This window comes from Phoxinus phoxinus, assembly GCF_949152265.1.
Source record: "Phoxinus phoxinus genome assembly, chromosome: 5".
NCBI classification, from domain to species: Eukaryota; Metazoa; Chordata; class Actinopteri; order Cypriniformes; family Leuciscidae; genus Phoxinus; species Phoxinus phoxinus.
Window position 1 is genome coordinate 24,113,867 of NC_136880.1, and position 23,325 is coordinate 24,137,191.

General features: G+C 35.9%; 3 protein-coding genes and 1 long non-coding RNA gene across 6 annotated transcripts in view; 2 read left to right on the forward strand and 2 right to left on the reverse strand.

The window, feature by feature from the left end:
- Positions 1-23,325, reverse strand: part of vipr1a (vasoactive intestinal peptide receptor 1a) — a 56,577-nt gene that overhangs the window by 17,613 nt on the left and 15,639 nt on the right. The window contains exons 1-3 of one of the 3 annotated variants that reach the window (XM_079612321.1): positions 9,303-9,743; positions 7,033-7,120; positions 1,753-1,857 (exon numbers count right to left, since the gene is read on the reverse strand). In XM_079612321.1, the coding sequence (XP_079468447.1) occupies positions 1,753-1,857; positions 7,033-7,120; positions 9,303-9,356 (247 nt within the window). In that variant the 5' untranslated portion in view covers positions 9,357-9,743. Of the gene's footprint in view, positions 1-1,752; positions 1,858-7,032; positions 7,121-7,217; positions 8,059-9,302; positions 9,744-23,325 lie in introns of those variants that run through there. The other 2 variants (XM_079612322.1, XM_079612323.1) reach the window with 2 other exon arrangements.
- LOC306998361 lies at positions 16,248-16,933 on the forward strand. The gene is made up of 3 exons (XR_013797544.1): positions 16,248-16,278; positions 16,394-16,432; positions 16,796-16,933. It is a non-coding gene; the product is annotated as an uncharacterized lncRNA (long non-coding RNA).
- Positions 17,365-21,959, reverse strand: LOC306998357 (uncharacterized protein). Its single transcript, XM_079612336.1, has 7 exons — positions 21,504-21,959; positions 21,283-21,427; positions 21,073-21,171; positions 20,825-20,969; positions 20,499-20,644; positions 19,641-19,780; positions 17,365-19,500 (listed from the first exon to the last, which is right to left on the reverse strand). Exons 1-7 carry the CDS (start codon positions 21,610-21,612, stop codon positions 19,364-19,366), a joined length of 921 nt encoding a protein of 306 aa, XP_079468462.1. The 5' UTR covers positions 21,613-21,959; the 3' UTR covers positions 17,365-19,363.
- The window catches only part of rpp40 (ribonuclease P/MRP 40 subunit), a 114,821-nt gene continuing 111,736 nt past the window's right edge, over positions 20,241-23,325 (forward strand). The window contains exon 1 of the mRNA XM_079612330.1: positions 20,241-20,250. The gene's annotated coding sequence lies outside the window, so the exon portion shown is untranslated. The remainder of the gene's footprint in view (positions 20,251-23,325) is intronic.

The following is a 23,325-nucleotide window of genomic DNA, read 5'->3' on the forward strand; positions in this document are numbered from 1 at the left end:
GACGTCTGGCAAGATATGAGTGCTCATGTTTAAACCTGTCCATCAAAGGACAGTATGATTGACAGGTATATTGGACAGTCTAGTAGAAAAGACAACTCAGCAGCGATCTATGCATGCAAGCAAGTAAAATTATGCTGAAAGCTGTTTAGTTATTAGCCAGCCAGCAAAGCGTATAAGTCAAGGACTCTAAAGGACATTCACTCATACAGCAATATATGTGTATATATATATATATATACTCTTAAAAATAAAGGTTCCAAAAGGGGATTTTCATGGCGATGCCATAGAAGAAAATGTTTGGTTCCCCAAAGAACCTTTCACTGAAAATATCTTAAAAAAACATGTTTCTTAGTGTGGAGAACATTTTAATGAATCTTTAAAGAATATTTTCTATTATAAAGAACCTTTTGTACAATGGAAAGGTTTCATGGATGTTAAAGGTTCTTTATGGAAACATTGATGCCAAGGAAGAACCTTATTTTTAAGAGTGGAATGAAACATCCACATAAATCGGAGGTTCAGAATGTATCATGTTGTCTTTCTAAACAAGCCCATACTTTTTGTTTTTTTACCTCACAAAGTCAAGTATAAATCAACAGGTCAAATATAAATTATACACTCAAAAATTGGGTTCTATTATGAAAGAAATCTATTATGCTCACCAAGGCTTCAAACATAGTAAAAAAAAGTAATATTGTGAAAAATGTATAAGATTTCATAACAATCATAAATAATAATAATAGTCTTTATTTCTATTATATTTTCTTTATTCATATATTTTAAATTTTTATTTATTCCTATGATGGCAAGGCTGAATTTTCAGCAGCCATTGCATCATTCAGAAATCATTCTAATATGCTGATTTGCAGCTCAAGAAACATTTCTAATTATATTAAGTTTTGAATTAACATTTCAAAACAGTTGAGCTGCTTAATTTTTTGTGGAAACCGTGATCATTTTGTTTTTATAAATAGAAAGTTCAAAAGAACAGTGTTTGGAATATAAATATTTTGTAGCAATGTAAATGATTTTACTGTCACTGTAATTGATCAATTTAATGCATCTGTGAATAAAAGTATTCATTTATGTTAAAAGAAATACTGACCCCAAACTTTTAAACAGTAGTGTGTGTGTGTGTGTGTGTGTGTGTGTGTGTGTTTACATTAAAACACCCTTTTATAAAAGAGTGATATAAAAAGATACAAAAAAGATATTGTCATGTCTGCTTCTTGGTATCAATAAAACACAGCTACCTTGCTTTCATGTTCTGCTAAATACACAGCTAATCCTGATTATCCTAACGCAACCACAAAAGGCTTACTAAATGGTATTAAAAGTTAGCCATGGCTTTCCTTGTTTGAATAAATTACAGCAGTCATGAATTCTTAGCAAATAATTGCCCACCAGGCTCTCCCCAGAGAAAGTCACATGATTACAGTTTGTGTGTAAATATCGCTGCTAAACTACAGGAGCAGGTCCCAATAACAGAGGCAATCTTTCTCTTGTCTCCAGAGCTATCAAAGACTAATCAGAAGAACTCTTTAAATAATGTGATATTGGTTATGATGCTAATTCAGTCATAACGAGGACATTTGCTTTCTCTGAAAATAAGTCTCTAAAGAGGTTGCAGCACTACAAGTGACTTTAAAAGACGTTATCAAGAATGATAAGGAATAGAATAAGGAGAAAGACAGAAGGTTTATTGAAAAACATTTTGCATCTCTATATTTATTGGAAAATATATTGACATACCTCTCTGATCACTGACATGGCTAAAGTAATTTGGACAGGGGATGGTGACCAGCTCTCCAATCCTGGCTGATGGCCAACACGCTAGATCCCATTGACCTGTGCAACCTGACCACAGAAATGAAGAAAAACTGATTAGGGGATGGAAACTGACAAAATAGTACCACCTAATCATGTTTTAATTGGGGATAGGATCTAGATTGTCTCTTTAATTGGTCAATAGAATCCCGGTACAATTATTTTTGGTTCTTGACACATCAAACTTCCATAAAAACCTTCCACACATTTTTTTTTTCTCCAATTGTGTTTAATTACAAATTAAAGAAAATTTAAAGTCACGATGTAACGTAAGTAGCAACAGATCTTTTCGTTCATGTTGAATTGTACTTCAAAAATGAAGGGTGGGGAATTGGTTGGTAAATACATCCATCGGTTGTGGATTGAATGGAGAAAAATCTGAAAGCAAGTTTTAAGTTGATTGTGAGAAAGGGACTACATGATTAGAGAAGTCCAGTCTGTCACCAGTCTGTCATTTCACCGGAGGATCGAATTATGACATTTTGTTTAAGAATTATAAGGTCAAAACAAATTTTAATATAAAAACATATGCATGGATCATCAATCATTCACAATAAGATCAATAACATGCATTTAGATAATAGATATGTAAATTGTGTTACACCATTTGATTTGCTGAACTGGCATAATTCCATATTTAATTCTTCGCTCTGAGAATCAAATCATTTTAAAATCCAACTGATATCAGATTTTTATAACAGACTGGGCTACATGACAAAGAGAACCAATCAAACACAATGCCATGGGAGTGAGCTTTATCAAAGTACATCTCACAGTCTGAGAAAACAATTTGCATATTGGTCTAAGATATATTACTCAAGGGAGATTTGTGATTGAGATTTACATCACAGGACACACACAAATGACAACACACAACTTTAACACACTAGCCACGATCAGACCTCAGTTTCATACAACTAGCTTTTGTAATTGCTTTGTCCATTAAGAACAAAATCAATATGAGATTAGGCAGATATCGGCAGCGTTTCGGTTTGAAGAGGTATATGCCCAATAGTCAAACACTGAAGCTCTTGGTGAAGTCCACAAACTAAGACACCTACGAGTTTAATATACTAGCTTTTTCACACATACAAATCCCTGTATATGATTCCAGTAATTAAGGTGCTTTAATATGTGATGTGTTAGAATTTGCAATTAAATCTGTGTTATTCTAGGTCATTTGTGGTTATTGTCCTCCTTGCCAGTAATGAACAGTCAGGATAAAACTTGATCTCACTAGTGACCTTTTTTTCATGTTTTTCCATTATCACAGCAGAATCCGACTTTAATATTGAGGTGAAAAAAATGCGCAATTCATATATATTTCAGTGATTTTTAGCAGACAAAAAAGCATCATTAGTTGGAAAAGGCTCTACAAGGCTATAAGGGACTAAAATGGTTAGTTCACACAAAATTTTTAATTCTGTCTTTAATTACTCACTCTCATGTCGCTCCAAACCTGTAAGACCTTCATTCATCTTCGGAACACAAATTAAGATATTTTTTATTAAATCCGAGAGCTATAGAATACAATGTAATCACTACTTTCAAGACCCAGAAAGGTAGTAAAGACATTGTTGAAATAGTCCATGTGACCACAGTGGTTCAACATTAAAGGGATACTTCACCTCTGGAAAGATGAATGTGTATTTAAAATGGGTCATTTTTTTTGTAGAAATGTGAAATTATTTTTGAATTTGGAGCCTTCTAGACTGAGAAAAGCCAGAAAATGTAATAAAATTGTGGCTCATGTGGATGAAAGACAACAACTCCCAGAATGCACTTGCTTTGCTGCCCTACGAGGCCACTCCCAAGCCACGCCTACCGGTAAGAGTGCAGTTAAACAACAAGGCTAGGCTACTAGTGAGTCTCCGTGACGAGTCTGCCCAGGATTTCGACATCGCCAAAAATGTCCGGGATTCGGCTTTTGCGTTCTACAGTCGCCATTCATTATGTTTCCTGTGGCGAGCAGGACGAGACTGACAGCCGCGGGAGAATGACGCGAGGCTGGTGGCGTGATTACTGATGAGGGGCACCTGTGAGACGCACCGGTCTCGTATCTCTCACGGAGGAGCGGGAATTTTCTTAGCAATGTTAAAACGCACATTAAAGGTAGGGTAGGTCAGAATTGTCTAAAAAAACCTTTTATTCAAATTTGTTTAAACTGTCTTTATATACCAATGCATAATTAAAATGTAAGTACTCTGATAAAAAGAGTATAAAAATCGAGTGACTCTAGACCGTTTAATCTTCATTAAACACAGCTCATTAATTCCATTCACTCCCACCTAAAAACGGTGTGCGCGACTGCGCGCACGTGGGCAGAGCCAGTAATAACGGCGGTAGTCATGGCGACGTCGAGTGACAGTCGCGCAAGCCAATCCTGTGATTCGTCCCGAATGGAAATAATGAGCTGTGTTTAATGAAGATTAAACGGTCTAGAGTCACTCGATTTTTATACTCTTTTTATCAGAGTACTTACATTTTAATTATGCATTGATATATATAGAAAGTTTAATCAAATTTGGTAAAAAGTTTTTATATAAATCCTACCTACCCTACCTTTAACCCATCACTTGTTTAGCGTTCATGTAAACACTACATTCAGATTCACCAATTGGAATGAATTTAGTTAGATTGAAACAAAAGGTGTGAATGTAAACAATGAATGGCGACTGCAGAAAGCAAAAGCCGAATCCCGGACATTTTGGACGATCTCGACGGCCGGACATGTCTGGGAAAAAGAGGATGGTAACCCCTACTACTCAGCTTTCTCCACAGAATAAGAACCTGTTAGCTTACCTCCTAAATAAAAGATGGCTGACACTATTTGTACATTCTGTAAGTGAGATCCCACCCTCTATGGGCGGGTTGAAAACATGCGGATCTAACGCCTTCTTCTGGCTGTAGTTTTGGAAAAAAATCGCAAAATGATGAAAATCTTTACAAAAAAATTTTTACAGACAAAAACTGCATAAATCTCTTGTCTCAGGGGGATATGAGGGAGGGAAGCACGGTAACTTGAAAATACTACAGGTTTTCTACTGATACAAAGCTTAAAGTTTGATATACTAATATATTATATATATATTAGTATATTACTAATATTACTAATCTTGTGGTGAACAATTAATCCGTGCAAGTTAATACACGGGAAAAAATTGTTTGCCGAAGTTATCTTTAATCAAAGTCTGAAAAGTTACTTCCGGGTCTGGAATGGCGTTTTTTTCTGATGACATAGGCTTGACGACTTGGGTTGGTTAAACGCTTAACCACTCCCCTCAGACCGTTACTCTGCTGTGGGCGAGAGATGGAGAGGAGGAGCGCTAAAGTAAAACCCTGCCCTCTGTTCAATATTCCCTTTCACTCGGAAATGCGTCACAACACTTGAGAAAAGTCGTTTGCAACTTCCGGTTCACGCGGACTTTAATGCTAAATCCTGAAGTATCCCTTTAATGTTATGAAGAAATGAGAATACTTTTTGTGCGCAAAAAAAAAAACTAAAATAATGACTTTTTTCAACAATCTCTTCTCTGCCATGTCAGTCTTTTCACGTAGTAAACACAGTGCAGCGTGTCCTGGTTCTACGTCAGAACGCTGGCTCAGTATTGGCCGGCTCCATCGTCAGAATCATGCGTCGTGCTGCTCACGTGAACAGCGTCAGAGACTGACACAAAAGAGAATAAATTGTTTAATAAAGTCTTTTTTTGTTGGCACACAATAAGTACTCTCGTCGCTTAATAAAATTAAGGTTGAACCACTGTAGTCACAAAGGACTATTTTAACAATGTCTTTACTACTTTCTGGGCCTTGAAAGTGGAAACATTACCCTCTTGGAGGGTCAGAAAGCTCTCAGAATTCATCAAAAATATCTTAATTTGTGTTCCGAAGGCCTTACGGGTTTGGAACAACATGAGGGTGAGTAATTAATACCAGAATTTTTGTGTGAACTAACCCTTTAACATGGAATGTGACAGCGTGTGAATCAGGACTGAACTGAATTCTTCGGGTACCACATGGATTTGCTCTCTGAACAAAGTCTAAGATCTAATCAGTGATGGAAAAATAATGCACAAAAAAACTGATTTTGTTAGCCGCAAGCAAAACCAACCTGCTGAGATTTACTAAGCCACTGCTCGGAAACAACCACTGATTAAATCATGCAGATAATGACAGTGAAACCACCTGATGTTGTGAAGATCGCACTGCACAGAATGACATTTCTGCTTAATTAGCCAGCATACCTTTGTAACCTCTTCTAAAACCTGATAAGTTATGACCCAGACAAGCAAATACAAAACAACAATTATCTAGCCAGTGTCTAGAGTAGCTAGAGGTTTGAGCTGACTGCAGTCTGAAGAAGGTGTGAGAAAAAAAAATATTGACACTTTTGCAGATATGCAGATAAGCAGCAGAGCAAAAAATGTTTTGCACAATAGCTATTTAATCAGATCTTAACACAGTTAAAATGTTGCTCTAGCAGAATTAGGCCAACCTCATATTCACCTTTTTTTTCCGCTGCTTTATGTTTGCAGTGCAGTTGCTATTTCTAGATATTGAACATTGATAAACATTTCTAGTTGAAGCGACCACATTCAAAACAGAGACCTTTAGCATTACAATCACAGAACTTACTGGTACACTGTAAAACAATATTTGTAGTTTTTATAGAAAATGACGGTAAAAATGCTACAGTAAAAACCTTAATTTGTGGTTTACCATTGCATTATAGGCTATGTCATTTTGCAAGTAAAAACTATGAATTACCATATAATTTATGGTGAGAAAAAGTCAAATGACTTTCCCAGAACTCCCTGTGTGACACATCACATTTTATTATGTTTCATTCAGTAATGTACATTAGGGCATTTTATGTAGCATTATTTGAGTGTTGCCCTGATGGTGTGTAGTTTTTTTGTGTATGACCTTGTGCAACTTCTGCATAACATAAGTACTGGGAATGTTTTATGGACAGGTCACTAATGATTCATCATGTGGCTTTCTGTTGTACCACATGTATTATAATGGTGGTTAGCAGTACATTTTAAGGTAAAAGGTTGATTTTGGTAACCATAGCTGTTGATTTTTACTATAAATTTAACAGGATTCTTTTTTTTTTACAGCGTATATCACCAATATAAAGAAATCACACTGTCTTTACATGCATACAGTTGTCATACAGTGAAGGATATGCAGTGTACATACCTGACGTGATGTTTTCCAGCTTGGACAAACACTCCCTTTTCTCCTCTTCCAGCTCCCACATGACCTCACACATCTGGACCGACAGCATCTGTACAAGATTCTGACATGAGGTATGTTTTCTTGCAATAAAATATATATACATTTTTTTGAAGTTACAAAAATCACATTTCTGAATAGCAACAGACCTTTGATCACATTATAATTACTGTTTGAAGAGAATCAAGTGAACTGGTTGCACTTGTGACACTGCCTCTCCCTTTTCCTGAGTGTCATAGAGATTTGATGAAGGGTATGACAATTCATGTTGTTCCTTCCATAGCAATTTAACAAGTGTAGCATAAGTACCTGAGCTATGCTGAGCTCTTAATGTCTCCTTTCACCTCTGTCGATCCCTAAAGAACTAACCTCTTGACATCATGGTGGAAACATTTACAACATAAGTTATTTGTCTTAAAGCTGTGTCTCTGCAGCTGTATCCAATTTTCCTTAAAAATGTAGGCTGTATTATATAAGAATATGCTCATTCCTCCATAAAGCACCAGAGGACAGTGAGATTTATGGCAGGTACTCTGGCAGATGAGGCCATTGAGAGGTGGCATCAATCAAAATTTCACTGTATGGTTACTCCTAAACCAGTATGCTTACAGAAAGCATGACCATCTGGGTCAAATGTTACTCCAGTGTATACCTAACCGGTCAGTATGTGTGATCAACAGCAGTGTTTTGCCCATCAAAAAGACTCAAAAGTGCCTTCCTCAACACCGGACCAGAAACGTGTCCCTTTTAACTCATATTTTGCTATATATCATTCAGTACTATGATTAATATTATTACATCATTTCTGAACAAAAAAATATGTATACAGGCTAGGTGAATACTCAGCACATAAAATGTTATTCACACTAATTTTTAGCTAGTATATATTAAGCCCTATGGTTTCTTTCTGTTTTATGGTTTAACAAAGCAGAATCTAAATCTTTTCACATTCTGACAGATCTACTGGACTGATCCTGCCATTCAATATTTATCTTTTTCAATTAAACCAGGTGAAAACGAGCAAACAATAGCATATACTGTACTGCGTGGGGTGCCATGAAGTGAATTCAGTGGCACGGTGAGTTGTAGAGACCTGAGTCACTGTCTGCAGTGAGGAAGGAGATTATCAAGGACAGTGGACAGACACATGGATGAACAGAGAAGAAAATGAGAGTTGTTACCATGGCGTCACATTATAAGAAAACCATTCCATTTCACAATTTCAAATAGCATGATCAACCATATAGATGGTGAACGTGTGCTGTATAGAGGAATCTTCCCATAGTAACTGCTACTGCAAATGCATGCTGTTTTCACTATACCAGTATCAGCTGGAACACTAAACCTGAAGGGTTTAAAAGTAAATACTGATAGGCAACTGAATTCCCTGGTTGACCTGCATGCATAAATAAAAAGATTTCTAACATTAGCAGCACACAAAAAAGTGACATGTGATGTTTCATAAATATGTAAAGCATTAACATTTCAGCACCTTTTATAAAATGTTACCTAAAATGTAAAACCTAAGGAAATGCTTAAAGTAATTCAATAAACAATAAACTCTAGATTTATTTTGATGGAAATCTGGCAACCGCATATAAAAGATGCTGTCTTTTTAAAGATTGGGCTGTGAAACTCCACACTTGCACAAAATCAGATTAGCATTCACCTATAAATCAGCTTTAATGATAATATCTTTGAATGACCTATGCTTGATCAGTATATCAGAGAAAGTTTCAGTTTAAGTGAAGTTCTCTTATCCAGACAAAATATGTCCTGTCAGGATAGATTTAATCTTAAATTGGATTCATTTCTGACAGATAATGCAGAAAAATTCGAATTGCTTGCGTTTTATCGCAGCTAGCAGAAAGTCAATGTAGCTAATACTTCAAAGAGTCCAAAGAAATGTAGGCTAGTTTATCTCAATTCCATTTCAATATTCTGCTGTATATGAGAGGAAACGCACAGCAGCTGCGTTGAGACAGAAGAGCAACAGTTTGAGGCTCATTTATTTCAATCTTTGTCAGGAAGATTTATTGAAATCAACGTGGCCGTTAAATTTGAAACGCAAACAGTCTTCAATGAAAAAAAGAAGAAGAATGAAAAAGCATTCGACCTATCTATAAATCATTGGAACTGACACATTTGTTTGAGGACTATAGGTGTGTTAAAATACTTCATTGCTTTTCTTTCGTCGATGACTAATTACGTGGGAAACCGGATGAAATACTCACAGGTCCGAACGAGCAGGCAAGGAATAAAATCAGCATTCGTTTAGATATATCCATTTCAGCCGGTTTAGCATTTGACCGAGAGCGCTTGACAAAAGTATCGATTCACAGAGACAAGTTGACGGCAAAAAAGTAACTGACAAAGAATCCCAAGCGTCAGCCAACTATGCGCTGCGCGCGCGGGCGCTCCGGTGCGCGTGGGTTCTCCAGTCGTACTACGCCGCGAGACCTGCCCATGTTTCTCCTTAATCCAAAAAACACTTCATTCATAAACGACTCTGGAATGATACGATGTCATAAACCCCGTAGACACCTGACACGCGCGAGGTGGATTGTAAAAATCCAAGGTAGTCGATCCACGTCCTAAACCCTCACTTCCAAAGTAAGTGAGTGAGTGAGTGAGTGTGTGTGTGTGTGTGTAGTCTATAGTAGCAGCACACCCCTGAATAACAGCGCATACGTCTCTGTCTTAACCTGTACGTACAGCACAGCTTCTGCGTTCTTTCATTTAGTGCGCAGATTTTTTTTCACTTGTCATCCAATGCGCATATTTTGCAAATTTTTCTCTTAAATTAAAAGTAAAACAGAGCTCTGAAAAATGAAACTACCATTTCTTCTGTTTCCCATCGAACAGCAACTGTTCTATCAAAATGTTTTCTGTAGTTAAACGGTAGGCCTATGTGTTATGTAATATTGAACATGTTGTCATGTCATATGCAAGACAATAATGTAAACTAACACGCCAATGTAAATATGTGAGCCCTTGCCATCCTTGCCAATAACTCACTGATGGAAGTGCCTCGGGAATCTAAATGTAAATGCCTTCATGGAAATTTCTTTAATTTGTGGAGAAATGTATAGAGTTAATCAAAAGCGGATGTATATGCATATGTGCTTGAAGCATGACATCCTTGTTGTTTTTGAAAGAACCTGCCAGAAGAACAAGAGAAGTGAATGTACCCTACTCATGCAGCTTTCAAGGAAATGTATGTGAAATGGTGTACATGCCCTAAAAAAAAAAACAGATATTCCTTTTCATTTTGTCAGGGTTCACATACTCTCAGCTCACTGATCTTTCAAAAAACTATAGGCTATACATTCCTTCAGATTTACTGCTCATTTAGATGCACTGACTTTATGACATGCTGCGCCAGCACACAGAATTGCACCCTTCATCATTACTAACAATACTGCAAGCGAACAACTTATACAACTGGAAAAAGACAAAAGTCAACAATTTATGCAAAACGTGTGCAACATTTTCTGTTATTTATTTGTTGATATTCAGTAGCTAAAACAAAAGGTGCAAAATACAGTCAACCATGCATTAAATGACTTTCCGTACACTCCAGCATAATATGGCCAAAAGATCTGTGAATACAAATACACACATGAAACAAGCAAAAACATCATGCGTTTAATTTTTGTGTAATTGCATACTGTTTTTTTTTATTTATTTTTTTATGTGCCTTTAACTCTTGTGAAATTGAATCCTGGTGTTTTGTTTTGTTTGGATGAGACAAAGAATGCAGATCTAAGGAATGCCATAAAATCCTAACAATGGAATAAAACAGCTGAAATGTAAGACAGTGCCATATATGACCTCCAAAGTGTTAGTAAAATCTAAACCCTAAAGTTCTTCTTCCTCAATAATGACCAATAATCTGACAGTTGAACTGATTTTCTGAACTACCGTGTGTCATCAACTTCCCTGATCAACAATGTGTCATAAACTTTCTTGGCTATGCCTGACCTTTACAAATACATCAGAATCTTAACACATAAGTTTATCTTATTTTAGCAGTAGTCTTTTTGTGCTGCCAGTCTAAAGAAGGAGAAATGCCTTCACATGTGGAATGGATTGAGCTGAAACCATCTTTGCTTTTGACTGTGGCTCTGTGATGGAGAAGGAATATAACACTCCTTATCTCATGCCTAATCTATCACGATCTTCTGGACTCTATCCTCCTTAAGCCCACATCCTGTTCAAATCTAGAGGTGCGTCTCCATTTGCGTACTTGTGCACTATTCTAGCCCCATTTTGTAGTATAAATAGTGTGAGTAGTGTGTTCACACCAGCTGCAAATTCCAAAAAGAAAGAGTGTACTCTAAATACCTGGATGATGCACTAAAAAACAGTGTGGAATGTTGGACACTTCATGGACTCAACGGTCACAGCTTTCCTTATACATAGCAGAGGGGGGAGGCTATCAGACTCTGATGCTGGATGGCAAAATAACATTATACTATACACTAGTGTATGCATTTTATGCTTGTGTATGAGACACAACTTTGGAACAGGGGTCAGTGCCGTGTAAAATTTGCAAGTCCTCTCTGAATTAGAACAAGCCCTTACTATCAACAAGCAGTCTCATAAATTACACACAGAGGCAACAATGAGTTTAAACTTTGAGAATTATACTTGTCATGTCCTGTCAGTTTAGATACTGTGAACAAAGCGGCGTAAATATTTATTTAAATTTAAATTATGTTGTGAACGCTTCCACTACAAAAAAGAAATAGGCCTAGTACACAACAAATGTAGAAAAGTATCAACCTAACCACAAGATGAACATTGCAATAATATTGTAGTAATATTAATATTCAAGTCATCCAATGTTACAACCAATAACTAAATTGCAAAATTGCGCCAGCTGCATTTGATTGAAATAGAGTGCAATTCTGCGATGTGATAAAAGAGGCATGGTTTCAGTTAGGAATGGTCTTGCCATGGACGACAGCTAATATTAGGAAATATCGCACCTGGGTGGCTCAATTGACCAATGAGAATAGAGTATTCCAGAAAAAAGTATGCCGTTTGATTACACTTCATTCATATAAAGTGTACTGTAGTTTATTAAACATTATTTACAGTATAAATTCCTAGTTAGTTTAAATCTTCATTGTCATTGGTCGAAATGGAAATAACTAGGCCTATGTTTTGTATATTCAATCACACCCAAAAATCAACACAGGAACAATGACTGCCTTATACCTAGTGGTTTATTAGCTGAGACTTTTGGTCACAGCTATTAATATTAAAGTCGACATGAAATGTAATTTGCTATAGTCTTTTCTTTCCTATTGTGATGTACCGTGTAAGTAAAACGGCTGCTCAAACAAGAATAAAATTTTGTCCATCAGGAATTTTATTGGACGGTTGTGGTTTGTTACAGCTGTGATGTCATGTGAGTGACAGGATGTCCCGCCAGTAAACACTGGGAAGATATTTTGATTAAAGATTACGAGGGTACTTAAATTAAATTAAAGATGTGCACAAATAAATTATTTTAAATAAATACTGCAATATTCCTTTAAAAAAAGAAATGTCAATTTGGATTTCATGGTGACTTTAAAATAGGGCACATGACAACTCTAGATTACAATACGATTATATTCTTCTATAGTGTAAGTTTGCTACAAATTCTTATTGGCACAATACTGGATTCAACATTGTTCAAGCCTCATCACATTCAAATCAGCAAAGGAATACATTTAAGGCTACGACAATAAGATTTATGACGTATATTCCAAAGCCAATATTCTAAAGTAAAATAATATTATTTTAAAGAATAATCTGCCACCAAAAATGTTTACTTCTTCAAGGAGGAGAGTCACTCAAGCACTCACATAGGTAGATACTTAGTTTGCCATATATTTTATTCATCTTAAAGCTGTGCCTCCAATAAAAAATACCCGCAAATTACCCGCAGGAGTAAAAAGCTAATTAAATCAAAGCGGTTTGATGCTTTGGGCAGAGAAGGGAGTAGGCTAGTAATTCATAAGCGTTTGGTCAAATCAATTCTCCAAATGTATTAGGGTCAATGGCAGACACAAAAGGTGAACCTGTTGACTCAATTTACCCTCTGGCAATTCAGCATGAAATCTGGTTAGAGATCAGTTTGCACATTAAACCCCCACCTGGAAGCAACGAGAAGCAATCCTTCTAATAGGAAAGGAAATAGTTTATGGAAAGCAAACGTTACATGCTGAAGACTTATTAGCAATACAGGTAATTCTTCATTTTGTTTGCTAGTGTTTTTGCACAAAAAGAAATGTGTGAATGGTTATGGTGGACTACCTACTGAACATTTTTTATTGTAATGCAGAGATTTATGTGTTTGGCCTTAGTGTTGATTAAACAAACAAATACCACACGTTAAACATGCCGTTTGAATACCAGAGACTCTGCACAAGTCGCGGCCTGCGTAAGGAATCGTGTGCCAGTGTACTTTGGGAAAATTCACAACCTGTCTCAAAAAAGAGACCGCATCCAACTTTTGCACATCCAACTGATTAAAATGATTTAATGATTCACAAGAGAAAAAAAGATTGGTATTTTCACTGCAATGAGCCAGACACTTCATAATAACTATCTGCAGCTGTTCCTTATTTGAGAGTATTACCAAGTGAAATGCCTGAATGTTAAATACATTGGACAAATTGATTCTATTGATTGAAACCTGAATCCTCCGTGATACCACGCATGTGGAGGCTTTTAAATGAATGGGAATTACAACGATGCGACATGGTGAACATGTAAACAAATCAGTTGTTAGTATGGATTGCAAAACAGCTTCTCTAATGGCTGACAGAAGTCCTTAGTCAGGTTAGACGCCATATTGAATTTAACAGGGATCATGAAATCAAGGCTGTGAGAAACCGGGCTTTACAATGGCATGCTTTTAAAAGTTGAGTTGTGAAAATTATGTGATCTAAGACCTTTGTACAGTTATAAAGGTCCTATCAAGTCATTTTCACAACTTTGTCATAATTTTTTGTCATCTGAAAGGTTTTTTTTCCTGAAAGACGTTTCGTCAGCTGAACAACTGGTGTGTTGTTAAAGTACAATCCATTAAAGGCTGTAATTCTCTCCCTCGCTGCCCCGTTCTCAATCCTGCCAACAATTAAATAAAGCGCTATAATGACTAAGGGGATTGTCCTGTTTTTTTTTTTTAAACAATAATCACAGAATAGATTATATATTTTTGATGTGATGCTCTGCTAGTTGGTCGACAGAGTTTTTCCTGATTATTTGAATTATCAACAAAAAAAGGTACATGATCAAACTGAAACGCTCTCTTGCTTTGGGCTATGTGTCTGTGGCGACATGTTCAGTAATGACTGAGCAGCAGTGAGCCATTTAAGTGGCAGATTTTAATGATTTGCTTCCAGGCCGAGACAGAGGTCTTGACCAACACGATCTCTCTGTAGAGTAATCTCAGAGACCTTAATTACTGACTATAATCTTATCCTTTATATCCAATAGTAGTGTGAAAACTGTCAGAGAGCTTTGTATAATAATCTTTGACCAATTTTATTTAAGAGTTATGTTATCAAACACATACACTTATTGAAGTCATCAATTTCCAAACATGTCACTTACAGCTGTTACATTGATGTAATAAATAAAATTCCATTCGGTTTGAAATACTGCGATAGTGAGATAGCGAAACTCAAAACATAAAGGACCAAAAACAAAACTCTTCTTGTTCTCCCTTTTCTGCACGTTGACTTCTGCAGTACTGAACCCCTGAAGTAATTTGTTTGCACATTTATGCGTTACTTACATCCGCTTCACATGTGGTTACTCCTAAGTAGCATTGTCAGCTCTGGTGCTTTACCACAAGTAGACTACAAAACATCCTGTGACAACAATTATACTACATATTACAATGATAACGGAGAAGAACCCCCAAAGGCAGTAAGGCTACTGGAATAGACCAATAACAATTGACTTCATGTTTTAAATATTAGGTAACATTTTTTTTTATAGTGTAATTGTTACATATAGCTATAATAGTAAAAAATATAAATTATGCATAATTACATGCAACTAACCCTAAACCAAACCAAACCCTAATCCTAACCCTATAATGAGTACATGTAGTTACTTAATATTAAGCAGTACTTAAACGTACAATTACATAGTAACACAGACAACTTAAAATAAAGTGTAACCAAATATTATTTTATTCTGTAACTCCAGGGATAATACATCATTACCCATATGACTTACATATGTGACTATTATTTAGATCTATTGTTTGAATCAAATTCATGGATTAACAGTATAGGGGTAATCGTCGCAGGTTTCATCAGCCCAGTCTGTCTGTCAACAGAAAAGTTGTTCATTTTTTTGAAAAGCTTCACGTACACAACAACGTTGTCAAAATAACCTTGTTCACACGGATCCATGAAAACGACTAAAAAAGCTGTATTATGCATGCCACATGCTGGCGACGTCACTTTGTAAAGAAACACTACACGCCTGTAGACCGAACGCGCAATATGCGTGCACATGATGTCACCGTTTTTACAAATTCGCGTTTTTGTAGTTTACACGGAGACAATAACTGTATCATTTTCCAAAACGTTTTCAAAAGTGTGTTTTCATGCCCCTAAAATGCTGTCATTGTGTAAATGAACGGCCAAAACACAAAGAGCGAAACACAAAAAGTTTTGTTTTTAGTTGAAAATGGTGTTGTGTTATGGCCCCTTAAAGAGCTTTTCGATGACTGTATTCTGTAAAAAAGAAAGACCAACTTTTCTTCATTCCGATTCTGACATCCAAAGGCACAAGAAGACATGTTTTGTCTTACTCCGTGGATCTCGACCATTTTCCTCCATTTGTTACCACTGTTTTTCTGCCACCATAATGTGTGCGCAACTGCAGCGACTTAACTGTGATGTCTGCTCCCAAATGTCTATATTCATATCTGACAGACATCTGCATTCATGGTATTTTTCAATGTCATATTATAAAAACTGATGTTAACTGCTAATTTACAATCATTCAGTACATTTCTGCTTTAAAAATAAGAATTGACTCACATCTTATTTTTAGTTTCTAATGTAAATTTGACATTTGGCTCAACATTTCAGCCACAACAGAGGAAGTGTATTTTAACGCCATTTAAAACTGCATAGGCGCAAATAGCATGAAACCAAACCTCACTGTAGCTGCTGACTGACGCTGGTTAGTACTCTTGAGTCTACTTACGGAAATTTAACATTTTTAATTTGTTACACATTTAAGTGACTTTGTAAGTACATGTAACTTTATCCATTTTAAATCCATTTCAATTTTTCAGTTTTATTTTGAGAAGACATGAAAGCAAACGAGATATTTGGTAAGAAATGCATTTATTTACTATTCTATACTTAGCTATATATGAAGACTTCAGATGCAAAAGCCGATCATTTTTTTTATCAAGCTTGTATGTTTATGTTCAGTTATTTCACTTTAATGGCAATGAAAATTACCTATTAATTGTCATTAAAGTGAAATTACTGAACTTAAATATATGAGTTTGATCAAAATAATTTTAGAAGAAAATTTCAGATGGCATTTAGAGGCTTTTGCATCTGAAGTCTTCATATATGCGTTTTACTGCTACACACATATATATATACACACACAAGCATTTTATGAAGGCACTAAAGCCATTAACAAAAAAATTATAATAATTCACTCATGTTTTTTTGTGATCAAGACAATTTGGGCGAATGGCCTCGTTACTTCTTGTTCTGCATCTGGATCATCGATATCGTCATGATCTTTACTGTATATCACTTGGAAACAAGTTTGAGAAAAAAAGTTGCAAATTACATTAAGGACAGACATCAACAAGAGGACTATGTCAACAGCGGTGCCAGCGGCTTTACATGTGAGCAAGCCAGTTGAAGCAGTAATTGGACAATTAATGTTAAATTGCTCTCACACAAAAATGGCAGTTCAAAGAAACAATTGATGTCTTGTAATGTAGTGTCTTAATGTAGACCTACATCATTAAATTAATTTTGTTCACTCCAATTAAATGTATATTTTTGTGCAGCAATCAGCAGTAAATTGTGAATAGGTACAGCTTGATAATATGATACTTTTTTTAAATGTCTAAAATAAATCTGAAAAGATAATGTGCCCATGTAGTATCTAACCTTTTTTTCTTGACAAAAGAAAATCTGAGTTTCTTAAATAACTCATTATGTTACACACCTTAAATAACTTAATAATAACAACAATAAAAAGTGTTAATTTAGAAATAAGCACAAGACGCAGATGCTGTTTTGCAACATTTGTTTCATTAGAATAAAATGACAGTACAGTACTTTCATTTGCACAGGGTAAGCGAGTCTGAAATGGAGGGGATGTTAATCTCCTGGGAGGAAAAAATGTCCTTTATTTGTCTTTTACTTTCTCATAAGCAATTCATCCTGTAGTGAACAAGCCAAAGTACACAGGGTCAAGCCTGCTGCAGCTGCTGCCAGGAGACACACACATTCCAAAGGGCAACAACATGCATGACAAGATGCTTCAGTTCACATCCACACCAAAGTAAATGTACATGAAGAGCCGTGATCAAAGCGTGTGTACTCACACAAAATGTGTCGCAACCCTGTCTTTGTAATCACTGTTGAAAAAGCTCAATGGTTTGAGAAGCTTGCAATCAACACCAAGGTGGTTTCCAGAGCGCTTGCACTAAACATAGATCAGAGTTGTTTGTCACGAATCATTCGTCCTAGTATGCATCATGCGACGTCTGTGTTAAACTTTTAGTAATCATTAACAATGAGATTTTCACAGTGAGATCAGATGCATTTCAAATATTTTATTAAACATTCATAAATGAGCTTTTTATTTTTTAAGCTTTTTAAGTATTATGTCTTTTAAAACACTTAACAACATAAAGGTGCAGTAAGCGATTTCTGAGAAACGCTGTTGATATTTGAAATAAAAAAAACAAACACGCCTCTACCCAAAAGGCCCATACCCCTATCTTGATAGCTCCGCCCCCAAATTCACAAACAGACTATGCAGTAGACACGCCTAGTAGACACGCCCCTTACTGCTGATTGGCTACAAGTGTGTTTTAGTGATCAGATGCACCGGTCAAAACTGACTTTTTGTTCAGTGCTGAATTCTGCATGTCGGGAAATCCTCTGATTATAAAAAACAAAGTTGAGATATTATGAAATATTCATTGTGCAAGTCAGCTTCATTGATAATAACTGAGATTTGTGAGATCGCGATGAAGTGAGATGTCAGCATTTTAGGAAAGGGAGCGCACTTTGCGCACATTCAGTCAGGCCAAACCATGCACGCAGTAGCCTGCTTGCTTTTATGTTAAATTAACAGTGGTTTTTGAATGTTAATGCTTTAATAACAAATAATTTATCGGTTATTATGACAATTATTACAATTATTATGCTGATGTGTAGGTGGTGGCGACACGTAGGCTAACGGGAAAGTAGGCTATTTCATGGAGGTACAGAAAAAATCTATTTATACTTTTATGCGGGCTTTTGCGGGCGGGAGTGGGAGCGGGACAAAACATGAATGTTTCGGGGGCGGGAGAAGGTAACATACAGAATCCTGCAGGAGTCGCTTACTGCACCTTTAAAACAAACAAAAGGGACATTTTTTGTTTTTTACTTCTATGACTTCTGTACTACTTACTCTTGAAACATGGTTTTGTTATTATTATTGGTTCTTGTATGACATATTGCTTATGATGTTTATTATTTGTATTTTGCTTTGGATTACAGAGTCTGCTAAATTACTACATTTTAATGTAAATACACACACATGTAAATCTTATAGTAACTAGCAAATCAAAATACTGTCAGGTATAAAACTGTTATTTTTGGTCACGAGTAACTGTATACATATACACACACTATTACATTAAAAAAATATATTAAAATAGAAAAGTTATTTTAAATTGTAACAATATTTCACAATATTACTGTTTTTACTGTATTTTGATTTTTAAAAAATGCAGCCTTGGTGAGCATAAGACAGTTCTTTCAAATACATTGAAAACTTTTGAATGGTAGTGTATAATACAGAACAGAACAGAATGCCTCATAATAAAGGCACAATTAATATATACGGCCTGGCTCAAGCTCATGTTGAATACAAAATTGCTACAGTTCCATGCTAATATAAGCATCTGCCCCAGCTGACACACATTTATGCAGGTACTGCAAACCTGGAAGGGTTTTCATTCAGGACATGTCATCTTCGATATTTCATGCGAAAAACATGCGTTTATATTTGGTTACTTATCAGTGCCGCTGTTTGGTGACATCAGGACTTCAGGGTTCAGTTCATGGAAGAGAGGCCGAGTCCTGTGTCTCCAAACCACCAGACCCCCCCGCACCACTAACACAATACAGACCATCACAAGGAGCACCACTATGGAAAATAAGAGCACAATGCTGCATTAATATGTAACATATTGCGAGGCCTTTCACTTTGTGCCTTAATGATGCTATATTTATGGTCAACGGTCAACCACAAAGACATGGTCATGGATGTGTTTATCATTGGCTTACCTGAAAAGACTGCGTTCCGGCCAGGTTCTGCTGCGTCATAATGCTTGCTTAGGCTTCCAATTAGAGCATAGATAATCACAGGGTAAACGGTGAGGATGTAACGGACATGCTTCTCTATTAGAAAGTTTTCAACCGTAAACCTGTAGAAGAAGTTGCAAAAAAATAAAGAACGCTTTAGAAATAGTGTGCTGATCTAATGCCTTTAATCATATCTTAAATATTGGTCAATGACATAAAAGTGCCCACGATAAAGAAAAGGTTTCAGTTTAATGACTGGTGTGGTGTTTACAAATTGAAAACATATATTCCTTGAATACATGTGTATTAAACATCTTAAAAATGGTCTTAAAGTAAAATTTTCAAGGTAAAGAGTAAAAAAAACAAAAACATTTTAAGACAAATGTTTTGGAGAATTGCACCACGTGACAATTACAGTAACCTTGTCTTGTCATAAAAAGGTCAAATTTTTCGACTGATATTATTTCCTGTTTTATGTGTTTAATTTCATGGTCTTTTCATGTTTTATTTTCTGATATATACTAATAAAAGCCGGAATTCCAAACTATTTAATAAGGTCGTCTTGTCAAAAAGAAAAAGAAAGAAGAAGTTTTGTCTTCATTATGATATCAGTTGTATCACCTAACATTTTTTACTTTATGCTTTCCAAAAAAAGCTTTTCAGTATATCAGAAGTTGATTCAGACCTTTAAAGCACGCTTTAAAGATGTGTATTTAAATCATCGCAAGTATAAATTTATTTTTTTGGAAAAGCAAACACGAATACGAACAAAAAAAATGGCATTATGTCATTGACCCAATATGACAGAATTTGTAGCAGAACATAAATGATTATGATTACCATATAATTACTTCCAACAGAAGTATGCATAAAGAAGCTGTAGCAGCATTTGTTGGGGAAACTGATGCCATGTCCAGCACAACAGTGAAGTTGAGCAGTGTGGCAATGGTTGTCCATGTTGCATAGGTGGCAATACCATTTTGAACCTGAGGTACATATGGCATAGCCATTTTAAACAAGTGAATCTGTACTGTACCTAATTTACCTGCTATATTTTCGATACTGTGCAGTTAAATATGCTACATTTTAGGAGATATGCCCATTTAAAGAAAAATATATAATTATGAGTGCCTTGTCAAGTGGAATCCAATATGTTCAATGCATACCAACACTATGATGCAGAGAAGGTCTTTTGGGTAGTGCCGTTTCAGCCAAGATCCATGAGTCCGTATACCAACACAAGAGAAGAAGATCAGCAGGTAGTTGGTGAAAGCAATCAGGGCAAGAACCATCAGTGCCGGGATCATCAATCTAAATCAATAAGAAACAAACATGTGACCTCCTGTGACAGACTTTACAAGAAAAAAAAAACAGCAAAGCACCACACAAAACTCTTATGTTGCCTATAACTTACTCTCTTTCCCACAAGACAAGCCAGGTGCTGTTCAGAATCATGTTGATGATCCATGAGAGAAAGAATTCAGAGGGCAGGATTGCTGGACTTGAGTACAACCTAATAACAAATAATTCAGACTAGACTATCAAACTAGAATAATGTCTTTGTTTCAAGCAGTGTGAATAAGCAAAGTGTTGATGTGAGTGGAGTGTGTGTGGTTTGAAGTACCCTCTACAGAACCAGGTCAGGATATATACGTTCATCAGGACGAGCCAGGAATAGATGACACCCCATATAGAGAAGGTCCATCCTGCTGGAGTGATCTCTGTCGAATATCTGTCGGATATATTTCCCGTGCTGCGCTGAAATGGACCTTGAAAGCCAAAAAAGAAAGTATATATATATTATAACTAGTTATATATCCGTAAATAAATGAACACAGTACGTACCTTTTCCTGGTCCCGCGAGCGCGTTGATAATCAAAGCAGCAATGAAAGCGAATTGAGAAAGGACAATGAGCAAAATACGCAAGATCTTGTGATTCCCCAAAAGCGACATTTTATCTGAAAATTCCTAACTATTAAATTCTTCCGTTTTTATGAACCTATGACAATCTTGATATATTGCGCTTGCCTTGCCACGTTGTGAAGTTAGCAAAGTAAGCTAGAGTCGCTGTTACACAAGATGCTAATAGAAACTCTAGATTTACACGATATTTCTGCGTAGAGAGTAATGTCGCCCTTCCTTTTGACTGAATTATACCTAGGACTTTTTAATAACTTTAAAAACTATTTTTGCCACTATGAAGAAGTGGGGTCTTCTAACTTGTTTACGTTACAAAAATATGCTCTGCTGAAAAGTGTAAGAGAGCCATCTGCTGGACAATAACAACACGGCCAGCGTCCACAAGATGTTTCTCTAGACTAAAATTAATGTTACTGGCTTGTTTTTTACAAACAGGGCTTAAACTATTCCAGGACCTGGACTTAGTTAAATTGGCTTATATAAAAGTATATTATTAAAGTAGCTTTTATAAACGTGCCTTAAATTCCCGGTGTGCATCTTTAGACAAAACAATGGCAGTTCCATATTTTATGAAATGTCAGTGCAAGTTTTTTTTCCAGTTAACACACCAAACATGCATTTTAGTCGGGGACTAGGCTTAAGCCTTGTGAAACCAGGCTTAAAAATATAATTTGTAAATGTGATGAGTTAAAAATAAAAAAAAGAGGAAGAGGCTGTTCTCTTTTTGTTTTTGTTCCTTAAGATTTGGAATAAGGAACAATGAGATTTTTTTATGTTGTGTGATTAGACATATCAGGCTTTTATGGCTATATATTTTATGGCTTTATAGTATGATATAGTGAGAGCTCACACCGAAGGAGGAAAAAACACCTATGTTTTATTCAGAGGCCCAAACTGAGCAATAATATGCATTTGGTTGCAGTTAAAAATGCAAGACAAAATTCTGATTGCTTGTAATGTAAATTAATGAGATCTTTATAAAAGTATAGCAGACTTAAATTTAATAAAAATGTATAAAAATCAGTTGTCAGTCTATTTCTCTCCACAAACACATATGCAATACAATGACGACTGAGGGATAATGAACATTCCTCAAAAAAAGCCTGATGTATCATATTTGATAGGCTACATACATTTAAAAATGAAGGGGGACATTTGTAGAATTATACTATATAATAATTATACCTTTTACTTGTTAAAAAAAGAAAGAAGTGTGAACTATCAATTAGAGAGCAGAGTGCATGCACTCTCAGAAAAAAAGGTACAAAAGATGTCACTGTGGCGGTACCTTTTCAAAAGGTACACCTTTGTACCTAAAGAGTGCCTCAAAGGTACATATTGGTACCAAACGTGTACATATTAGTACCTAAATGGTACATATTAGAACCCTTTTGAAGGGTACTGTCCCAGTGTAAGGTTTTGTACCTTTTTTTCCCTGAGACAACTGGGATTGACTGAAAGCCATTTGGTTGTGACATTCAGAGGACTGAACAGAGTTCTCTGACAGGTCACCTAACCAGCAGTACATACGCAAACCTACAACAATTTATCTGATTAACAAATCTGATGGGTTAGTATTGCTGTGATGATTTTGAATAACAGTCATCTGTCGTCAGGTTGGTAAAACAATTGTGCAGTGCAGTTGAGAAAGAGTAACAGTCTTTAAAACCAATACATTTTTGTTTTGCCAATGAAGAATAAGTAGCCTAAGTGCCAGGTTCTTAGAAATGTAGGCTAGCCTACTCT

Excerpts from the sequence above, each read along its gene's own strand:
- LOC306998357 (XM_079612336.1), bottom strand. The coding sequence starts at position 21,612 with ATGTCGCTTTTGGGGAATCACAAGATCTTGCGTATTTTGCTCATTGTC. Across the intron at positions 20,970-21,072 it reads CTTGTCTTGTGGGAAAGAGA|ATTGATGATCCCGGCACTGA; the intron begins GTAAGTTATAGG and ends TTATTGATTTAG. Across the intron at positions 19,781-20,498 it reads CTGTTGGAAGTAATTATATG|GTTTACGGTTGAAAACTTTC; the intron begins GTAATCATAATC and ends CTTCTTCTACAG.